The 18,226-nt window shown below is 49.8% G+C and overlaps 1 protein-coding gene across 3 annotated transcripts; it reads left to right on the top strand.

The window, feature by feature from the left end:
• The first annotated feature begins 474 nt into the window (after positions 1–474).
• KCNE3 (potassium voltage-gated channel subfamily E regulatory subunit 3) lies at positions 475–14,814 on the top strand. Of its 3 annotated transcripts, none has more exons than XM_071218262.1 (3): positions 483–599; positions 6,527–6,680; positions 8,723–14,814. In XM_071218262.1, the coding sequence occupies exon 3, from the start codon at positions 8,748–8,750 to the stop codon at positions 9,057–9,059; it is 312 nt and encodes a 103-aa protein (XP_071074363.1). In that variant the 5' UTR covers positions 483–599; positions 6,527–6,680; positions 8,723–8,747; the 3' UTR covers positions 9,060–14,814. The 3 variants fall into 3 exon arrangements, with proteins under 3 accessions (XP_004482710.1, XP_071074363.1, XP_071074364.1); XM_071218263.1 differs by lacking the exon at positions 483–599 and adding an exon at positions 626–2,862; XM_004482653.5 differs by lacking the exon at positions 6,527–6,680 and having other exon boundaries at positions 475–599.
• Positions 14,815–18,226: the final 3,412 nt, after the last annotated feature.

Below are 18,226 nucleotides of genomic sequence, written 5' to 3'. Positions count from 1 at the left end.
TGGGCCTCTACATCCTGTCTGTAAAAGGGGGCTTGTGTTAGAATCAGATGATTTCGCCAGCAACCGTCTGGCTTTAATATTTTGGGTCCTAAATCCCCACGGACTCAAACCATACCCTGAGAATGCGTGCGGGAACTGACCCAAGGCCCAGCGAGGGGCAGGGTCTTGCCCACCATCACACAGCCTCACGGGAGCAAAGCCCATTCCAGCCGCCCTCCCGCGCTCGGCCTCGCCTTCTGAACCTGGCCTCGTGCTGGGCCAACGGCAGCGAGGTTCGGGTTCAGGAAGCAGGCGCTGCGGGGCACGCCAGGGTCGGGGCGCACAGCTGGGTGAGGCCGAAGGCGCTGGGCGGAGGCGCCCGGGGCAGGTCCGGGGAGGAGAAGTGGGTGTGTGGGGGCCGGGCGGGGCAGGAGGAGGGGACGCCTTGGGGAAGGGAAAAGGGAGCGCGGCGCGGGTGGGAGCCCAGAGCGGAGAGGCGCGGGGCGGGCGCGGCGGGCTGCGGCGGCGCCGAGGGACCCGCGGGGCGCAGGGGTGCGCGGCGGCCGAGCGCCCCCGCAGCCAGCAAACCCGCGCGCCCTGGGAGCTGTGCCGAGAGGCAGGTAAGGCGCACCCGCCGGCTCGGGAAGCCAGAGCTGCAGCCCAGGGAAGAAATAACGGGGTCTTCCCGCCTGCTTTCTAAGGGTCTGCCGTGATCCCCCCCGCCTAGGGCCACGGCATATTCTCCCTGAAAAGAGGATTGGAGGTAGAGGGGGGCTCAAACCCCCAGCCGATGCTCCTAGGGCGGAGGCTGCAGGACTTCCAGGCAGCACGTGGGAGCGGGGAGAGGGACTCCGTGCAGCCCCGCCTGGAAAGCCTCGGGGCTGGCGCCGGCGTTCACCGGCAACCCGCGGCGGCCAAACGCTCCTTCCACACCCACGGCTGTGCAAGCAAATAATTGCGGGCCCACGGCGGGGGCACACGCGGAAAGGACCCTCCAGAACCCAGAGCCATTCTTCTTGCTTGGCCTGGAGCCACTGGCTCTGCGGAGCTGCCCAGTCCCTACTCGATTGCGCTCCCCGCTCCGTCTGCCCGAGTCCCAGGTGGCAACTCCTTCCTCTAGTAAGACGGGCCCAGCTGCGAGCCCGCGCTCGGGTTCTGGTTTACAGGTGCGTACGCTTGTGTCAGTCATCCACTCTCTCTGTTCCTTGGGTCACCATCTGTAAAAGGGCCGCCTGATTCTGAAGGGAAACTGGGACTGGACCTGAAGGGCTCCTATCCAGAAAGTGGGCGAGTTCAGCCCGTGGAGGGCCTCCCCTAATCCCCCTCCCTGCCCCCCACCAGTCTGCATATGGGGAAAGGGGGCAGGGGGAGGTGGGGCGACGTGCCTAGAGTCACACCAGGGACCACACAGAAGTAGAACCCAGATCTCCTCACTCCTAGCCCCGGGTGTTCCCGCTTCCTTTACAAAAGGGTATTTTTAAAAAATCAATTTTATGGAAAGGTAGTCATAAATCATACAAGGCGTCTACCGTGTGCAATCATGGCTTTTGGTATAATCACAGTGTTGTGCTTTCTTCATTTCAGTCAATATTAGAGCGTTTCATTAACACCAAAAAGAAAAAACCCCACCCCTTAGTCACCTCTCAATCCATTTATCCTTCCCCTGCCATACATAACTACTAATCTGTTTCCGTCTGTATAAATATACTTATTTACATTAATAGATGGAGTTACACAATATGTAGTACTTTGTGTCTGGTTTCTTTCACTTAGCATACCCTTGTTTTTAAGAGCATTGCAGATGTATAAACTCATTACCGCCTGGCTGCATTCGGCCACTTTTTTGTTGTTGTTAACTCTAAGTGGGGGAGACCCATGCTACAGGCATGGAAACTCCTTTGAGATTTTCTTGACTCCTTGAGATGACAACCCATAACCTTCTCCATTTCACACTTACTCCACACTTAGAAAAGCACATTCCTATCTGTACACTTAATGGGTGGATCTTCAAAATACCTGCTATGAGGGAGGCAAGACAAGAAATGCCATCTTACTGATGGGGAAAATGGGCCCAGAGCAAAGAAGCAACTTAAGCAGGACTGGTGACTAGACACGTAGGCAGAGGAGGGCCAGGAAGGCAGGTCTCTAGTTTTTTTTTTTTGTTCCCTTTATCTGGTTGTGTCATCATCCTTTTGGTGCAGTCCTGTGCCTCTCCACCCCAAGCAGGGGTCCCAGGATTGAACCCGGGTCCCCCATATGGTAAACCAGAGCTCAATTGCTTGAACCACCATTGGTTCCCGGGAATGCAGGTCTCTTGATTCCTACTGTGGGGTGTTGTGTTAGTCAGCCAGAGGGGTGGGGGCTAGGGGCAGCTGTTCTTGATAGTGTGGGAGGAAGAGGGAGGAGATGGAGAAAGAGTAGGAAATAGCATGACCAAGCTGGCCAATAATTATCTCTTATCAATAAACTCCTCATTTATAGAACACTTTGCCACCTATTGTTTTCCCAGTGTGAGGTAAGCAGGGTATGGGATAATTATCTTATAGATGAAGCCCAGAGGAATTAAATGCCTTGCCCAAGGTCACAGAGCCAAGCTTACTGCCACGACTGGAGCCTTGAAAGGCAAAACCAGACTCGGCCCGAGTGACTGGGAGTTGGTGCAGTGGGTGTGTGTGTGGCCACACCCTGGGTAAGTACACGGAGAAGAGGGCTGCAAAGCCGGTGCCGGTGTTTTGGGGCCAAGAATGTTTGCCCTTTGGATTGAACTGAGATCACGTGCCAGGAGCGTCTAGGATTCCACGGAAGGCTTAGAAGTCCTTGATTCAGCCTACCGGATGGAGGCGCTGCTGCTCTCTCAGCCTCCCTTCCCTCAGCCCTGAGGAAGTAAGTTTGTTTTTGTAAAAAACTAGTATTTGCTGTGTTGATCCTCTTGTTTCTTTTTTCTCAAGTTAAATAAATTTCTCTTCTTACATTTATTATTCTTTCTTGCTTGTTCCCCTTCCCTGACCCTGTTTTTTTTCATTAGGACAGTTGTAGGTTTACAGAAAAATGATGCTGGAAGTAGAGCTTCCGTATACCACACAGAGTTTTCCTTGTTATTAACATTTTTGCATTAGTGTGGTAACTTTGTTACAATTGAACCGATATTATAATTATATTATTAACTATAGTCCAGTGTACATAGGGTTCACTCTTTGTGTTATACAGTTCTGTGGGTATTTTTTTATTTTTATTTTTATTCTGGTAACTCATATGCACCATAAAACTTCTCATTTTAATCACTTTCAAGTATACAATTCAGTGGTGATAATTATTTTCACAATGTTTGTTTTTTAACAAATCAATTTTATTGATACATATTAATAAAGCATACATTTCGTCCAGTGTTCACTCAGTGGTATGGTATAATATAGTTGTGCATTCATCACCTCAATCATCATTAGAACATTTTTATTATTTCAATAATAATAAAAAAACTAACAAGAAAATTCTTTACCCCTCGAGCTCTCTGTGTATATTCACAATGTTGTGCAACTATCACCACCATCCATTTGGAATCTGTTTTTGCGCTAGTTTCTTGGCCTGCCCTTGAAGTGGCTTTTTAAGTATTGTAAGCTATTTTCCTGAATGTCTGTGTGTGTGCTAGAGGGGGAACATTTTTATAGATGAGACAATGATTCATGTGTTCTCCAGTGCCTGTGTGTTTAGGCCTGTAGAACAGGGACATGTAGGAGGCACAAGCCCCTCCCCTCACAGTGCACAGTCATACACACACACATATGCACATACTATATGTATGTTATAGATATGCTATGAGTTGTATATAATATACAAACAATTTCAGTACATCCTAGTGCTCTACTCAGAATTTATGTGAAATGCTTTGGGAACAGACACCTGATTGGGAGTGGGGAAGGCAGTGACTCAGGAGGGTCTACAGAGGTAACATTTTTGCTGGGTCTTAAAGGATGAGTTCACCAGGCGGAAAAAAAGAAAAGGGCATCCCTGCCTAAGAAAACAGCATTAGAAAAGACAAGAAGTGTGCAAGTGCAAGGAATGTTTGAAAACTGCCTGTAGCTCCCTGTCAAGGAGCATAAGACAAGGCATTTGAATGATTAGGGTTTAGACATTCCCCGATAGGCAACATGGAACTTAAAATGGAACGATATTTGGAAGGGGAATTAAAATACCTTGTTTCTAGTGTCAACTCCCTACCTGTGTGACCTTGAGCAAGTCATTTCCTCTCTGGGAGACCTCTGTTTTCCTAATGGTTGAATGAGGGGGTGGCACCAACCACAGGAGCATTAAGATTCCTTCCAGCTCAGATTCTATTCCTGTGTCTCCTTCCACCTACATGTTAAGCCCCATTCCTCCAACTTGTCTCCTACTGCACGGGCTCCCCAGCCCACCACAGTAGCAACCAGGACCACCAGGCAGGCTAGAGGCAAATTAGACCTGGGAGTTTTCTGTGGGTCTTGACCTCATTTTGTGACTTTTCCTCCCTGTCCTGCTACCTCATTTCCAGACACATAAGACACGCATAGCAATGGGGAAACCAAAAGAAGTAATGATGGAGTTTAATGTTCTGCGGAGATAAGATACCCAGGTCATCCTTCAGGTCACAGCCGTATGCCCCCGCCTTCAAGTCAGAGGCTGGCTGAGTTCTGGTAAAGAACATTGAGTGAGAACCTCCTGCTGTGGGGGAAATAGTAGCAACAGTGTGGAGGCAGCGAGGGAACCTGCCTTGCTCAGAGGATCAGGAGGAGGTCAGAAGCAACAGGGACCTGAGCAGGAGCCACTAAAGGATGACACTAAAAAGGAAAGTTAACTTCTCCAAAGCAGTAAACTTCCCCCTACTGGATCTCCAAGTAAGATTGGCAAGAATCTGTAGTGCGGGGAAAGGCAATAGTAATGAATTTAGAGGTTGTATTTGCTGAGCTAAGCGGCTCAGATGTGAGGAAATACAGCCGTTAGTGGTGGAAAGAGCACCGGCCTGGGTTCTCATCCAGGCGCGGCCATTCACCAGCGTGTCATCGTGGGCTCATCGCTTCACTTCTCTGAGCTTCCGTTTCGCCATCTACACAATGGAGAGGTTGACCTAGCATCGAGATTCTAAACGGCCTCGAAAGGCCCTTTCAGGCTGGTCAGTAACTGTTCACCTTCTCTAACCGGTCAGTCTCCTGTTTGAAATCAGGGACTCGGCACCAGAGGAGCTTCATAACTGGTGACCGTCCTGGACGGGGAAGCCAAGAAGCTCAGAAAGCAAAGGGAAATCCCCAGTGTTGCTGACCACCTGCTCCCACCTGGGACACGGCCGGCCTGTCATAGGGAACCGACGTGTCCCCTCCTCGGCTCCCAACCTCTCCGCGCCTGCACAGGATGCCCTTGCCCCCAGGCACTCACCCCAACCTCAGCCTGGCACCTCCAGACCCGCACCTGTGGCTTCTGGCCTCCTTCCGTCAGAACCACAGACATTCCGGGCTGTGCAGTGGCCCTGAGGGAGGAGTTTCAGGACCCCTCGCCCCCTCACGGAGCTCGCCTCAGAGCCCACCCTGCGCCCCCAGTGGGCCGTTGGGAGGAAAAGCGAGCGGATCAGCTGTGTGGGCCCTCTAGGCTGGCATGCTGGGCCTAAGTCTTCAGTTCCAGGGCTCAGAAGCCTCTTAACCCACAAAGAACACGTCCGTGGTCATCTTCCATCTTGTGATCTGAGAGGCTCTAGAAAGCCCCCAAACGCCTCTCCCGTGATCTCACAGCGTCACTTTATGCCTCACACATACTCTTATAGAAGGTGAGACCTGCCCGGGACCTTCTAAGATGATGTAGCCAAGCCCCTTCGTTTTACGGGTGCAGACAGAAGCTGAGGCACAGAAAAGGGAAGTCCACAAGTAGTGGCTGAACGACGGCACCTCCCTGTGTTTCCGTTCTTCACCTTAAAACTCAAGAGTTTAGACTAGATGGATTCTGACTGTCCTTCCAGCTTCTGCTCTGCAAAATCAAAAACCACTGCTACTCTCTAGGGCAGGTCTGGTGCCCAGCATTGTACAATTTTCTCATTGACTTTTTCGTCACTGAGCTACACTACCGATAGGGTAAATTCTGTGACCATGTTCATACCCTGTCTACCCAAACAAATTGCTTGGTAAAACAGCAGCCTAGCTGGCACTGCCATTCTACCACTGACATGCCCTGGGTCTGAGGTGCTTTCTGCCTTCCAAGGTTCCTGTCCAGGTACAAGGAAAAGGGGATGCTTTAGGCTGCACTATTGCCTGGTACCTGAGTAGGAATCCACGTAGTACAGTGAAGTTTCTTATGAAGTCACCTGATTGAGATATTGTATATCTGGGGTTGGGGTGGGGGGTGGCACCCAGCCACCCCTTGGGCACTGCACCATCCCTGCAGCATCCCTCCCCAGGCTGGCTGACCAGCTTCTGCAGAAGCCAAGAGGGAGAAGGTCAGAGCCAGCACCAAGAGGTGATCTCATGACCCTCGGCTTGGTCTTGGGTGACCACCAGGGCCCTGAAGATTTTTCTTGTTCCCTCCCTTTCAGCCTCCTCCTCTCCTTCCCGGCTCCTGAAATCAAGACGGAGCACCCAGATCTGCCCAGAGACATCCTGCAGAGCCTGAGTGGCCAAGGAGCCTCAGGGTGCCCATAGGGAGAATCCGGGCGCCAGCTCAGAGCCAGAGACTGTTCCTGCCGTTAGGTGAGGTTTCCCTCCCTCTGCCCTGCCAGTTAAAACCCTTTTATATTTTGAAAATCCTCTTCAACGTAATAAAAATATATCCTCCAGCAACCCTTGAGGGAGGCAGGGCAGGGATGACGATCTTTTTTGACAGTTGAGGAAACTGAAGTCCAAACATGGCAAGTAACATTTCCCTCAAAATGCAAGTCCTCCAGATCTTTCCATTATCTGTCATCCGTCTGTAAAACTGGCTGAGGTCTCTTCCCCCCTCAGCCTCTCAGTAGCCATCCCCTCCCCAGGTGCCTCTCACACCTCACAGCTGTGCCCTCACCCCCACCCCAGCCCACCCTGTCATACCTTCTGCCCCAGCTCAGGAGTCAGCATCTCACGCCTGACCTGTTTCAAGATCCTTGTAAATGGGCCCCCTGCTTTACTTCCTGCACCTTCCAGTCCATGTAGCAGCCAGAGCGTCCTTTCCAAGAACAGATCTGGTCATTTGATCCATTTTTAAATTCCGTTCCGTGGCTCCACACCATCTACAGAATGAAATCCAAACTCTGCAGGCCAGCCTGGCGCTCAAGGCCCTCCGCGATCTGGCTCCTGCAGCCTCTCCTGCCCCACCTCCTGCCTCCTCCTTCCATGCAGCTTATGTTCTAACTTCTTTGTGCTCCTTTCCGTTCTTCTAAACATTGGGTGCACTTTGCTGTGCCTTTGCTCTTAACAGCCCTTCAAGGTCCAACCCAAAACTTCCATCGCTGTGCATATCAGTGAGCCCTGATCAGAGTTCGTCACTTCTTGGCTTGTCCCCTGCATCGAGCCCCTGAGTGGGGGGACTGGGTCTGAGCCTCCCAAGAACACCCACCAGTCATGGGGTTGATTCCCGGGGAAGGAGAGCACCCAGCCAGGCTCGGGGTAGTCCACTCTATTGCTGGGGAGAGACCCAGCCCTGATGACCAGGAGCTTGGGGTCTGATGAGACTCTCACCAACGCCCCGAGGTGGCACCTGCTGCCTTGCATGTCCTTGCATGTACGTGTGTCGGGGGGGGGGGCGGGGGTGATACACTTGTGGAGCAGGAGGGCGGGAGCAGCCACTAAGGAGGGCAGTGTGGAGCCTTGTTTAAAAGGAACGGCATATGTTTTTTGGGGAGGACTGGGATGTGCAGCTATTTTAGGATGTTTTTCTATAGGGTAGATGAATGATCTCTGAGAGGAAGGAAAAGGACCATTTATTATCACCTACCATGTGATAGGCTCATAGTAACTTTGATTTGGAAGGCACATAAATGAGGTGTCCTCTCTCTCTGCAGCGGGTAAAACTCCAAAGTGGACCGAGTGCGCCTTTCCCTCGTGCGCCCCTGTTCCCCCAGGGCATGCAGTGGTATCAGCTTCTCGCTGCCCCCCAAGCCACTTCTTTTCCCACGGAGTATCCCCAAATAGCTGGAAGACCTAGCGTCTTCCCCACGTAGGAGGCTTGGAGGACAAATGGTCCAGCCTCCCGCCTCCAGGCAGGGAGCGCTCTCAGCCACCCCAGACGTCCACTAAATGGCACTTGAGGTGTAGAAGAGGAATGTGCCAAAGGAGACTTCTGAGGGGCGTCATTCTAACAGTGCGTGGAAGTGGAAAGAACACGGACGCGGCTGTCAAAGAGCAGGGCTCTGTCCTGGCTGCATCTCATGTTCTCTGTGAATGTGGACCAGCTACGAATTCTCTCTCTGGACCTCAGAGAGAAAATGTAAGATGGAGTAAATAAGATTAAATAACCCCGGAGGCCCTTCTAGGCTAAACCTCTATGATTTATAGAATTCAAAGAAAGGAGAGATGAATATGGACTACAAAGGTCAGGGAAAACTTCGTTCCACAAATATTTATTGAGCACCCATTGAGTGTTGGTATATAGGACTGAGTAAAACAGGCATAGCCTGTGCCTAGTGGGAAGAACTGACAAAGCAACAAGAAGTTAAAATAATCTGCAATGTTGGGACAGTAGCTGGGGTCTGGGGGATGTCATTCTAGCTGTAGGTAACAGAGCCATTTCTTTTCTCTCTTTATTCTCTCCCCACCAGAACATCCTGATTCCTCCCGGTTGCTATGGAGACCACAGATGGGCCGGAGACGTGGTATGAGAGCCTGCACGCGGTGCTGAAGGCTCTGAACGCCACTCTCCACAGCAACTTGCTCTGCCAGCCAGGGCCGGGGCCAGGGCTAGACAATCAGACCAAGGAACAGCGGGCCAGCCTGCCTAGCCGCGACGACAATTCCTACATGTACATCCTCTTCGTCATGTTCCTGTTTGCCACCACTGTGGGCAGCCTCATCCTGGGATACACCCGCTCCCGCCAAGTGGACAAGCGCAGCGACCCCTATCACGTGTACATCAAGAACCGGGTGTCGATGATCTGATGTCGGGGGCTGGGGACCACATCGCTTTCAGTGCCCCTACCTGTCAGGTCATCGAGAGACAGTGCGAAGGGAGCCTCTCCCGGGGCTGGGCGAGGGAGGCCAGCAGAGCTGGGCCTCGTGGATAGGGGCTTTTTCCAGGCAAAGAAAGACTCTATAGACGGTGGGAGCCCCGTGAATAAACGTATGGAAGTAGGGAGGAGGGAGAACGAGCAACGCCTGCTCCCGTGGCTGGAGTGCTGGGGGAGGGGACTGGAGGAAGGAGAGGAGGGACGTGCATCGGAGGGAACTGGAACAGGCCGCTGCACGGGGACATCTCAATGTTACCTTCAATGACAATGAGATGCAGCAATGATCCTTCTGTACCACAGAAAACCTGAGGAGTGTTATTTCTATTTGTTCACAACTTATATTTTTCGACGCATTTAACAGTTGCAATTTTTGGCCCCCTGTGAGGTAAGCAGGGCAAGTGCCATTCTGCCCATTGGCCAGAGGGGTGTCAAGATTGGAACCCAGGCCTCCCCTCTCCTTGCCCAGTGCTTTTCAAAACTCTGTGCAGGGGAAGGATGTAGCTCAAGCAGCTGAGCTCCCGCCTCCCACGTGGGAGGACCTGGGTTTGCTTCCTGGTGACTCCTAAAGAAAAACCAAGATGAAGAAAACAGACAATGAGCCAAAAATGAGCAAAAAAACAACCCAAAACCACCATGAGCAGACAAAAAACAAAAGCAAAAACAAGCAAAAGCAACGAGCAAACAGATGAGGGAGCCATCTCGGGGGAGCCACCCAGGAGTGGGCCCAGCTTTGTTGGGCCTGAAGCTTATACAATGCTGGGGCCCTTTTTAAGAAAATGAATTTTAAAATGTCTGACTTTTTCAAATATTACAAAAACCTATCACCAGGTTATTACATTGCTAGGGCCCGCCCAGGGCCTCAAGAAGGAGCCTGTACAAGGGTGGGACTCCGAGTGTTAACCTTCTTAGCCCCGTGGCTCGTCAGCCTTTCGGGCCCTGTCACAACGCCCTTCCCAGCCCAGGCCCGGCTCTGGTCCTGGAGATTTCACTACCTCCAGGGCAGCTCTTCCATTCTGATTATTTGATTGAGAGAAATTTTCCTGATACCGAGTTGCAATCTGCTTTGAAGCTTTCCCCACTGCTCCTAGAATATGTAGAAGAAGCAGGTGTGGAAAGCAGGCACATGGCTCAGTGGGAAGGAACCAGCCCTTGTGCTACCGCTTGCGTGGGGTGCCCCTTGAGGCTGGACCCTTCGCTCTGATCCTTCCCCTCTTGTGTACGTGGTATAGTTAGACTTGAAAGTCTTTATGGGCCTTACGAGTTCTGACGTTCTAGGCTTCACATACATTAGGTTGAATCATGGAAGTGCAGTTTTGAGAGGTCAAGAATAGCTGAGTACCAGCAGTTTCATATGGGTCGATCTAATGCATGCAGCTGTTGATACAGTACAAGCCATCTGCCCCAACTCCCAGGCTGGACCCTCCCCTGCTTGTCAGAGCTCTGTTTGAGAGATCCCCATGGGGTCTCCAGAAAGCCCCACTGAAACATGCGTATTTGTGTACAGCAGAAACTCAGTAAATTTTAAAAGCAGTTATCTCTGAGGAGTAGAATTATGGGTGAATTTTTCTTTCAACTTGATAAACTTGTGTAATATTTGATTTTTTTGACCATAGTATGTTACTTATAGAATATGGTATTGGAGGGGCAGTGCTCCTTACTTTGAAAAAATACAAATAAATGACTGTTTTCCCGATCAGAGACTCTCACAGAACACACAGACTTCCAAGAGCAACCGACTCCCTGCAAGTCTGTGCTGAGCTCCCTGCGTGCTCACACACGCGTCCCCATTCCTACTTGCGGAAGGAGAAGGAGACCTGCCTCAGGAGAGGGGACATGTGGGAAGATCACAGATTCCGAAGTCCATCGGTGGATGAGGCTCTAGCGACCCCCCAGCCCCAACGCGCAGCTGAACCGTGGAATGTAATCCAGTGTGAGTGCATGGTGGGCTGTGAATGATCCCGGCTTTTTGAGAAGTGAGATTGAGTAGCTCTAGAGGAGCCAGAGAAACGTGGAACCCAAGCTGGGCTTTGAAAGCAGGACAGGGCCGAGTGGGCAGAGTGAACAAAGACGACGAGGGAGGGAAACATTGGAGGCGGAAGTGTAGGGAGAACACCTGGGAAGGAGCAGGTTGGAGCGTTGGGTGGAGCAGGAGAGGCAGGTGCAGGAGGGGGCCCCATCCGCAGACGAGCCTCCCTTCACACTCCTGGGGCCCACGGGGTTTACTAAAAGAATGAAAAACTCTTGCCTGCAAGTCACAGAAACCCAATGTGTATTAACATAAGCAGAAAAGGGGATTTACTGATAGAGTTCTGAAATAGCTCACAAGTTCAAGTTCAAACAAGAAGCTGTAAATCCCAGGGCAACTCCAGGGATCTCAGGACCCGAACAATTTATTTGTTTGAATTCACAAGATTGGAGCTCCGTATATCACATTAGACACACCCAGAGCTGGGCTAAATCAAATTCTAGGATTCTAAAGTGGTATCTGTGATGCAGCACTCTACTCAGCCGTCCCCTAGGTCTACCCCACCCCACTGTCTGGCGCTCCATCGTCTGCATCACACAGCCATAGGGTCATTTGTCTGCACTGGTCTGCCCTCTGCTGGCCAAATCTCAGCATGTCGCCTTGAGCCCTCTAAGGAAATCATCATTAATTCAATAGTTTTTTATTTAAGAATTTTTTAAAATTTCTCTCTCCTTCCCCGCTACCTCCTCCCCCCACCCACCAGCCATTGTCTGCTCTCTGTGTGTTCGCTGTGTGTTCTTCTGTGTCCGCTTGAATTCTTGTTAGCAGCACCAGGAATCCGTCTCTTTTTGTTGCGTCATCTTGCTGCGTTAGCTCTCCATGTGTGCGGCGCCACTCCTGGGCAGGTTGCGCTTTTTCTGTGTGGGGCAGCTCTCCTTGCGGGGCGCGCTCCTTGCACACATCAGCACTGTGTGATGCCCAGCTTACCACACGGGTCAGGAGGCTCTGGATTAGAACGCTGGACCTCCCATATGGCAGGCGGATGCTCTATCAGTTGAGCCAAATCTGCTTCCCAATTCGATAGATTTTTGAGTGCCAGTTAGTCTGTGCCAGGCACTAATCTAGGCACACGTGGGGGTCAAAGAAATTCTTGTCCTAATACTTGAGTATTTATTACCTGACAGGCACTGTTCTAAGCATTTTACACACATTAACTCATTTAACTTTCAAAAGCCTCATAACAAACTTATGGGGTAGGTATTACTTACAATTACTCTAAAAGAGCCCTCAGCATCCATTTAGATGCCATGTGCACATAACCCAGGGTGTGGACCTGAGCAGGTCCCATAACTGAATAAGAGAAAGATTTGGGGAAATGATGGCAGGGCGTGGGCACCAGTGGTCTGGGTTTGGGTTCCCTCCAAGAGCCTGAGACTGGCATTTATTGAGGGAGTGCTTTTCAGGAAAAACTGCGAGGAAGAGGGTGAAGTAGATAGGCGTGGAAAGAGCCAAATAAGGTGTAGCCTTGGTCTGAGCCACAGGAGCTCTTACACACTGCTGGGCACAAACCACAAGGCAGAATTACATCTCCCTGTGGCCAGGGGGCTGGTCTTTTGTCCCCCCATATCAGTCATTGGCTGTAGGCCACGCTGGAGAGGAGAGAAAGGGGTGAGGGAAGGGCACAAGTGCAAAGAGAGTCCCATCAACTAAAGACACTTCTCTGGAGAAGGCAGCAGTGGTGAGCTATGCAAGACAAGAAGTAGAACGAAGCTAAGCAAAGAGGTGGTCTTGGCTGGACCTAGCCCCTGCCTGGTTCCTCAGGAGGTTCTGAAGCTCAGTGTCCATCGCAGAATTGGTCCCACAGTTTGTGGCTATCCTTTTGTGCCCCAGGTCGGTGGCTTCTGGCTGCTGGAGAGAACATTCTACTTCCCAGGTATGCTCATATTTGGCTGAGGTGAAAGCTCTGGAGGGTGGGGCAGTTCTAAGCCAGCACTCACAGCGGCTGAGGTTAGGGTGCCCGGTCTGGTGAAGGGGAACTGTCTGGGGGCACCATCAGCACCTATACAGCTGTGCTATTGGAGAAACAAGCAGAGGAATGTCCCACCTTGGGAGAGCCCTCTAGTTTAAGAGGCAAGAGGCACACACCAAGTAAGCAACAAAAATAATTCCAAATAGAACAAAGTAGTACACAATGTAAACACCAGAAAATGTGGGGGACAGAGAAAATGTGGTGGTCAAGAAGGGAAAGCAGTATTCCTGGGTGTTTTTTGGAGGAGATGGGATTTAAAGTAGGCTGTGAAGAACTGGTAAGATCTGATTCAGACATTCAGTGTAAGCTGGACCAAGGCTGGTGATCCGGCAGATGGATGGCTTTGTTCTGCCTGCTTATTTAGGGACCTGGATAATGACTTTCATCGTCAATAGGCAGCTTTCAAGTCACTCTGGTGAAGCATTTCGGTTAGTGAGGAGGGGGAAGAACAAAGGCCAGAGACAGGGATTTACTCCAGGCGGTGAGGTAAAGTCTGCATGCATAACTTCTGCTCCCTTCCATTGGCCAGACTTCATCCAAATGGCCACATCTGACTGCAAGAGGCGCTGGCAAATGCCATTCCTACCTGAGCAGCCATATCCCAGCCAAACCTCTATTACTGCTGAAGAAGAAGAGAGTGGATTTTGGTGGACAGGTAGCAGTTTTCACACCACACTCCTCACTCTTCTCCCAAGAATAGTCAAGATCAAAACATTTACAGCCCTGCCAAGGAGGAGGAAGGGCTCCTACTCTGATCAGATCAGGTTTCCTGGGGCAAGGGAGGCAACGAGGAGCTCGGTGGATATAATTGAGCCTGTTCTGGGAGTGCGGCTTTGCTCATATTTTACTGGCACTTCTTAGTCTGGTCTCTCCTCTCATTGGAATGGTAATAGCCTAGATAGTGGTGTGGGCAAAGGAAAACAGATAAAGCAAGGCTTTTGGCCCACGTCTTATAGGAAAAAGAATCCTCTTTCAGGTGCCACTAAGAAACCAAGACATGATCTGCCGGGATGAAATTGAAGAACCCACCTGCGGTGGTTTGAAGATGTATGTGCTGCAGAAAAACATGCCCTTAAATGTAATCCACTCCTGTGGGTGTGAACCCATTGTTAGTAGGATCTTTTGATGAGGCTGCTTCAGTTAAGGTGTGACCCACCTCATTCAGGATGAAATTCAAAGAGGGAGAAAGCCATGCAAGCTGGAAGCTAAAATCAACCAAACCCAGAAGAGAAAGGAGAGACTACCAGCTGCTGCCATGTGGCCTTGCCGTGTGGCAGAGGAGCCAAGGATCACAGGCAGCTGGTGTTCGGGAAGAAAGCCTTGCCTTGAGGATGCCTTGATTTAGATATTTTCCCAGATTCTAATCATTAGCAAAAAATTCTCATTACTAAGATGACAATAGTATTGCTTTGAGCAGCCTAGGAAATAAAAACATCATCTGTGGTAATTATTACATTTGACAGAGAATAAGCTCCTGGGAGCAGAAGAGTCAAAATTTAGTGAACTGAAAAGACAAAGGGCAGAGAAACTAATATTTGATGAACAACCAATCTCCGCCAGGTACTGTGCTAGGCAATTTGCATATTATCTTATTTCACCCTCATGAAAGCTCTGGAGGTGATTATTTTTATCCCTGTTTTATAGATGAGGAAACAAAAGCTCAGAAATAAAATAGCTTGTTTAACATTCACTTAATTAATATGTGGAGCTATATAGATTTTCATAGACTTGCCTGAATTTGAAACCCATGTTCTCCTCACTATAGCTGGTTCCTTTGAAAGCCAGGACTGTAGGGACTGAGTGACCCTCACCCAAGAAGGGTCCTAATTGGCTTTTTTTTTTTTGGTACGGGGGCCAGGGGATGGGACCTCGTAGATGGGAAGCCAGCGCTTGACCACTGAGCCACATCACTTCCCCTGACTTGGTTTGTTCATTTTTTTAGCCTGTTGTTTGTTTTTGTTTTTGTTTTTTAGGAGGCACAGGGACCAAACCTGGAACCTCCCACGTGGGAAGGAGGTACTCAACTGCTTAAGCCACATCTGCTCCCCTCAACTGGCTTTTTTTTTTTTTTTTAAGATTTATTTTCTTTATTTATTCTGCCCAGCACCCCACCTCATTGTTTGCACTTTGCGGTCTGCTCTCTGTGTCCATTTCCTGTGTACTCTCTGTGTCTGCTCGTCTTCTCTTTAGGAGGCACCAGGAACCAAAACTGAGACCTCCCATGTGGAAGACAGGTGCTCAGTCACTTGAGCCACCTCAGCTCCCTGCTTGTTGTGTCCCTCATTTTCTTTCCTCTGCATCTCCTTTGCTGTGTCATCTTGTTGCATCAGCTTGCTGTGCCTGCCTGTCATGTCAGCTCGCTGTCTTGCTCATCTTCTTTTGGAGGCACTGAGAACCAAGCCTGGGACCTCCCATGTGGAAGACAGGTGCTCAGTCACTTGAGCCACCTCAGCTCCCTGCTTTTGTTGTGTCTCTCATTTTCTTTCCTCTGCGTCTCCTTTGCTGTGTCATCTTGTTGCATCAGCTTGCTGTGCCTGCCTGTCATGTCAGCTTGCTGTCTTGCTTGTCTTCTTTTGGAGGCACTGAGAACAAAGCCTGGGACCTCCCATGTGGTAGGCAGGAGCTCAATCACTTGAGCCATATCTGCTTCCCCCAATTGGCTTTTTATTCCCACAATCATTGGGACAGTGCTTTGTCTCTTCTTTGAGGTGTCTTGGTTGGGGGTAAAGGGAGCTGGGCAGCAAAAAAGTTCTGACTGCTCTACTTGATCTCTGAAGGGGAACAAAGATGCCAGCCACAGAATCTGCTGGGAGATTAGGAGAATTTAGTTCCAAGAAAAAATCTAGTATGAATCATTGGCACTCAGTTGTGTGACAGAGATTATTTAAAAACATCCCAAAAAAGAGCTCTGTGGGAAACTACATACAGACTCACAGTTCTGCTCTTGAATTATCATTCCTTCATTCAACCAGTTTTAAGTACATAAATATCAAGTGGTGTACGTGGCACTAAGACCACAATAGCAAACAAAATAGGCACAGATACTGTTCTCAAGGGACAAGGAATTAGCTCACCACCTCAGTTTTTCTACCTACAGAAGTCTCCCGTTTTTATGAAGTTTTACTTTAAATCCCTCCTTGCTCTACCTCAGGTTAGGTAGAGGCTTCTTTCACTCATCTATGCTCCCTTACTGCATTGTGTATAATATCCAAGTTTCAGGGTCTAGTTGTTGTTGTTGTTGTTTTTTAAAGATGTATTTATTTAATCCCCCCCCCCCGGTTGTCTGTTCTGTGTCTATTTGCTGCATCTTGTTTCTTTGTCCGCTTCTGTTGTCGTCAGCGGCAGGGGAAGTGTGGGCGGCGCCGTTCCTGGGCAGGCTGCTCTTTCTTTCGCGATGGGCGGCTCTCCTCATGGGGCACACTCCTTGCGCGTGGGGCTCCCCTATGCGTGGGGCTCCCCTACGCGGGGGACACCCCTGCGTGGCAGGGCACTCCTTGCGCGCATCAGCACTGCGCATGGGCCAGCTCCACAGGGGGCAAGGAGGCCCGGGGTTTGAACCGCGGACCTCCCATGTGGTAGACGGACGCCCTAACCACTAGCTAGGCCAAGTCCGTTTCCCGTTGTTATTTTAATAGCAGTCTTTGGGATGTCTTTTGCCCTTTCTAGAAACAATGCAAAGGCACATGCTGGGACCATGTCTAATGTATCTCTCTACCCCCATCAATTAGGATAAGGCTTGGCACAAAGTGGACACTCAAATATTAGCAAAATAAACCAACATCATGAGGATTGTGATGTATCATCTCTTACATATGTATGCTGCTTCCTACCTTTCAAAGTACTTTCATTTCCATTAGCTCATTTGATTTACAGAGTTTGGTCCAGTGGATTCAATTAAAAGTGGGTGTAAGGACACTTTGTAAAATATAAATGGTGCTGGATGGTTATTGACTCTCATGCTTGCCCTGAGGCCAGGATAATTTAGGTGATGCATTTGAGATTGCACACAGGAATCTGTACTAGAATCTATGTCTCCTGAATTCCATTTCTAGACACCCTCTCCCCCATCCCCATTCAAGGGTCTACTGCCAGAAGAGAGGTACAAAAAAGAGAATGATGGAGAGACTGGCTGGGCAGGAAACAGCCAGTTATGGTAACTATGTAAGAAGTAGCCACTAGAGGGCCCAACACTACAGGTCTACAGCTCTGCTGCTTTTTAGAGCTTAGAATTTTGCCCTTGCCCTGGCAGATACCCAACTTAATGGTCTAGCAGAGAGGAAGAAAATTGCTGCGCCTTTCCTTCCGTCTCTCTTGCCTCGTGCATGGACACGAGTGCCCTAGCCTGTTTCAATACCCTGGCACCAGGCCCCCTGTGTCATTCCCATTAAAACAAAGCTTCCAAAGCCTGTGCTTTTCCCACTCACTACTCCCATGGTTCCCAAGGGGGTCTGAAGATCAGAAATGTGGAAAGCTAAACAGTTGGTTGTGACAATTCTCACCTAGGAGTGGAAAGAATCAGCAACATAATCTGTCTAGTCCTGTTGCTTTGACCACTCCTCTCTGCTTCCCCAGTTTGCAGAAAGATAAGACAGACAGAGAAACAAAGATAAGACACACAGGCTTAGATGTGCAACGTAAGGGTCAAGGAAGAAAGGGATCATGGGAGCCTTCACAGAAGATGAAAATATTTGAGAACATTGTGCAATTGAGTGAATTAAATTAATTTTTTTCTCTGTGGACTTATCAGTAAAAAAAGATTTAAAAGGAAATGTTCCTTTTACCTGTTTCAGAAGGCCAGTCCTTTGTAGGTTGGAGAGGGGGTTTCCTTACTTGGGGTGGGGGGGAGTTTAGGGGTCGTTGTTCCCATGTATAAATTCTTGAAGGGACAGAGCTGGATTGTTTGGAAGAGGGATGACTCTGAAGATTAAAGTGGTGCAGAGTTGGATTCTACAAAAACGGGAGGATTGAGGAGAAGTGGGTACCCGAGCTTGTCTCTCTCCCTGAGCCCTGGAGGGGGCAGTGATAACTAAAAGGACACCTCGGGAGTGAAGAGCAAGTTGTGGCTTTGGGAGCCATGGAGGAATTCTTGGTGGCCAGGTGTATA

This window comes from Dasypus novemcinctus, chromosome 10 (genome assembly GCF_030445035.2).
Source record: "Dasypus novemcinctus isolate mDasNov1 chromosome 10, mDasNov1.1.hap2, whole genome shotgun sequence".
Classification (NCBI taxonomy): domain Eukaryota; kingdom Metazoa; phylum Chordata; class Mammalia; order Cingulata; family Dasypodidae; genus Dasypus; species Dasypus novemcinctus.
Note: the sequence above shows the minus strand (reverse complement) of the source record. Positions and strands in the feature narration are given on the sequence as shown.